General features: G+C 51.2%; 1 protein-coding gene across 1 annotated transcript; it reads right to left on the bottom strand.

The window, feature by feature from the left end:
* Positions 1 to 546: 546 nt before the first annotated feature.
* Positions 547 to 3,173, bottom strand: BMP15 (bone morphogenetic protein 15). The gene is made up of 2 exons (XM_054995931.1): positions 2,825 to 3,173; positions 547 to 1,436 (listed from the first exon to the last, which is right to left on the bottom strand). The coding sequence occupies exons 1-2, from the start codon at positions 3,171 to 3,173 to the stop codon at positions 547 to 549; spliced, it is 1,239 nt and encodes a 412-aa protein (XP_054851906.1).
* Positions 3,174 to 3,553: the final 380 nt, after the last annotated feature.

Genomic DNA, 3,553 nt, shown 5'->3' with positions numbered 1-3,553 from the left:
AAAAAGGCACCGTTCATTCAATGCACTCAACAGGTAGAAGAGTTTGATTTTAGGCTGTTCAAGGGGCAGCAAGCAAATCTTCAGCCACGGCAGAGAGCCAGAGACCTGCAGCATCCCCCCTTTCTCTCCATGGCAAAGCTGGCCATGCTTCCTTCAGACTGCTGGCAGGATTAAGGAACCTATGCAGTCCCACCAGGCTCTTTCTTTAAAAAGAAAAAAAGACAACAGTTTGCCAGCATGAGTATAAAAATCCATTTGTAAAACAGCCCAGTGAAATTGCACGCTCATCATATCACTGGGAAGGGAGGGTGTTGGGACCAGATGAACAAAGTAACCAAATTTATTAAAATCTGGAACCCTCTCTTGCTGCAACTGTCAGAAAATGCAAGATTTAATAAATATTTAAAGGCACAAAGTGCAAGCCAGTTCCAAATCATGTAAAGTCATCATTGTGCAATGACTGAAGGCAGGGATCCTTGAGGCTCCAGGGATGCCTCAAGATGGGGACCAGCCATCACCTATGGAATCTGCTTCTCCCAGAGAGGCTTATCGGCAAGTGCAGGATTTTGCGATCATGTCCTCATATACCTTGTAAAGGATGGTTCCATTCTGTTCCCTCATAAGGATGCTGATGGGGCTATACTCATAAGGGACACAGGAGGGAGGTGGGATACTCTGGTCCACCAGCTCGTTGATGAAGTTCTGAATGATGGCATGATTTGGAGAGTGGTAACCAAAGTGCAGAATGCGGGGACAGTTGCCCTTGCAGTACTGAGGCTGATATGAATGTGGAGCAATGATCCAGTGGTCCCAGCCCAGCTGCTGGAAGCTGACCCGGAAGGGATGGAGGGAACATTCTTTTTTCTTGACGCTGTTTGTGTGAAGGTAGCTGGGGAGGTCCAGGGCAAGATTGCCTGCCTGGCGGGCCTTGCGAGTCTGAACAGGCTGTCTAGGGAGCTTCTCTTCAAAGGGCACCTCCTTGGAGCCCAAGCCCCTCAGTCTGGTCCAAAGTCCACTCCACGTGTCATTGAGGTAAAGCAACAAAAAGGGGTCATTCGGGGACACTGCCTCCTCCCAGCCAGGATCAGAGATGGAGCCCCAAGGCTGTTCCAGGCGGGCACATGCGTGACTCACATGGAGGACATGGCTGTTCTGGGCAACCCAGACCCACGGCTGAAGGTATGTGGAAAGGTCCATCTCCACCCAGCTGTCTTTGCCCGAGAACACAGTTGCATTTCTGTTGCCAGCCCGTGGCATAGTGAGACTCAGGACAGTCCTAGGCATGGCATCTTTGCTAGACAGCAGCTCAGCTGTGCACAAGAACTGGCCTTGAGCCAAGGACAAAGTCTGAGAATAGACCAGAGTAGCCCTCACCAGGTGCTCCACATGTGGCTGGATTACCAGGTGGTAGTCAAGATTCCAGATCAACCAGGGACCTGTAAGATCAAATGAGTGGGTCAAAGTGACAGAGAAAAATAAACAGATACAGGCCCGAATCTTTCTCCCTGGATATGAGAATGGAATTCATCTGCTGTTGAGACACAGCAAATGTGTCCCAGGAGCATGGGACATTTCAATCCATGATAGCCAGGTGAAGAACTCCTAGAAATTCAGGATGTGCTGATGGCTAGACCATTTGTCAGAGTCCATGCTCCAAAGCAGCCATGTTCTCCAGGGGAACTCATCTCTGTAATATGGAGATCAGTTGTAATTCTGGGAGATCTCCAACCCTCACCTGGTGGTTAGCAAACCCAACAGCCCATCACAGTCTGCTCCCATCCCCTTGTTTCCTAGAAATGCTACACATCAAAGTCTTGCTTTGAAACTGCAAGATCCAGATCCAATAGCACCTTATAGACCCATTAGATTAAGGTATGAGGTTTTGAGAGTTCAAAGCTGCATGGAAAAATCTAGTTGGTCTAAGGTACTGTTGGACCTGGATCTTGCTCTTCTATTTATGGACCAACATTGATACCCATCTGAAACTTCCTTTGGAACTGTAGCAGAAGGTATGCCCTATTATTGAGTAATCTTGGCCCTCCTCCAAGGTAATATATGATTCCCTCGTCCATTTTACCCTTACAACAATCGTGTGAGATAGACTAGGCTGGAGAGAATATCTAGCCCAAGTTCACCCAACAATTTTCATAGCAAGAGAGGATCCGAATCTAGGTCTTTCCAGGCCTAGCCCCAAACTCTAGGTAACATACAGGTGGCTCTTCTCCCCTCTGAGATCTTGAGCGATCAGAAATGCTATGGACCATGAGACAGCAGCTGCCACCTGTCGATTTGCAGCATATAACCACCACATTGCTGTGTCCTGTGCACTTTTAGACAGCAGCAGACAGAAGTACCAGAAAAAGAACCCTGCAGCTTTCCAGCTGGAAGGAGAAAACCAGTTCCCGGACATGACCAAATCCAGCAGCCCTTGCCCAGCAGCTGTCCAGAGAGGACAAAGACAGCAATCTTTCAAAGAAAGCTGCCATCTTCCCTGTGCCAACTGGCACAGCTCTCTGGCCAGGCCAAGCTACACCACGGAGGAGGGCAAAATGGTGCTGTGCACTGCTTTAGGTGTCTCCCCCCCCCGCCCCCGTGGAGAAAAGAGGGATTTAAATTAACATATAAGGTATCCTTCCTTATCAGCTCTTAAAAGGCCAGTTCCACATGGAAGTTGGCGGCCTGGCTGGTTGCCTTCAGGCTCAGTCAAACCCCTGAGCTCCCAAAGCAATAGAACAAAGCCTGCCCTTCAGCCCTGAGACTGGGAACCCCCACCTCCCCTACTGCTCTCTCCTCTGCGCAGCCCCCTCAGCCCCTCCCAACTCACCTGCCCCAGGCTGGCGGGCCTTGGCAAAGGGCCTGACCAGGCGGATGGTGTTAGTGGCCAGCTGCCGGTTCCTGCGAGGGCGACCATGCCTGTCTGCAACACTCCGATACAAATTCAGCATATAGCGCAGTGGCTGCCCTCTGGCTAGACGCCGGTTCCGGCCCTGGGCCCTGGTTTTGGGTGGGACCTGCCCGAGGAGCACCTGAATAAGGGGTAGGGAAGGAGCTCCAGAGAGAGCCCCCACAGAAGAGGGTCCTCCATAGCCCACCCCCAAGCCATGCTCTAGAGGAAACAACATTGCTAGGAGGAACAAAGCTCCACAAGGACATACGGCACCAAGGCTAGCCATGACAGCACGCTGGTTAGGGGCCAAGGCTCACAGGGCAAGAACTATGGGGCAAACAGGACCAGGAAAACTACCCTGTCCTTTCTAGAGGAAGCCAGGGCCCCAATTCTGCCCCCACGCTACAGGCCCATACTGGAAACCTTGCAACACAGCGGGGAGAAGGGAGCCTAGAATTCAACTGACATCCCCACAGCCTTCTCAAGCGGTACTGCAAGCAGCCACCCTTTCCAGAACTGCCGACAGAGTGAACTCACTGATCAGGCTAGTAAAGCCTTAGCCCTTGCGAGCTAATTGAACCAGAGGCCTTTCCTTCTCCTTACTGCCTGTGGCCTGCTAGATGAGAAGGGGACTGAGCTGCCGGCTCCATTTTAAAGGCACGCCTT

This window comes from Eublepharis macularius, chromosome 13, assembly GCF_028583425.1.
Source record: "Eublepharis macularius isolate TG4126 chromosome 13, MPM_Emac_v1.0, whole genome shotgun sequence".
NCBI classification, from domain to species: Eukaryota; Metazoa; Chordata; class Lepidosauria; order Squamata; family Eublepharidae; genus Eublepharis; species Eublepharis macularius.
This window is presented reverse-complemented; position numbering and strand designations above follow the sequence as displayed.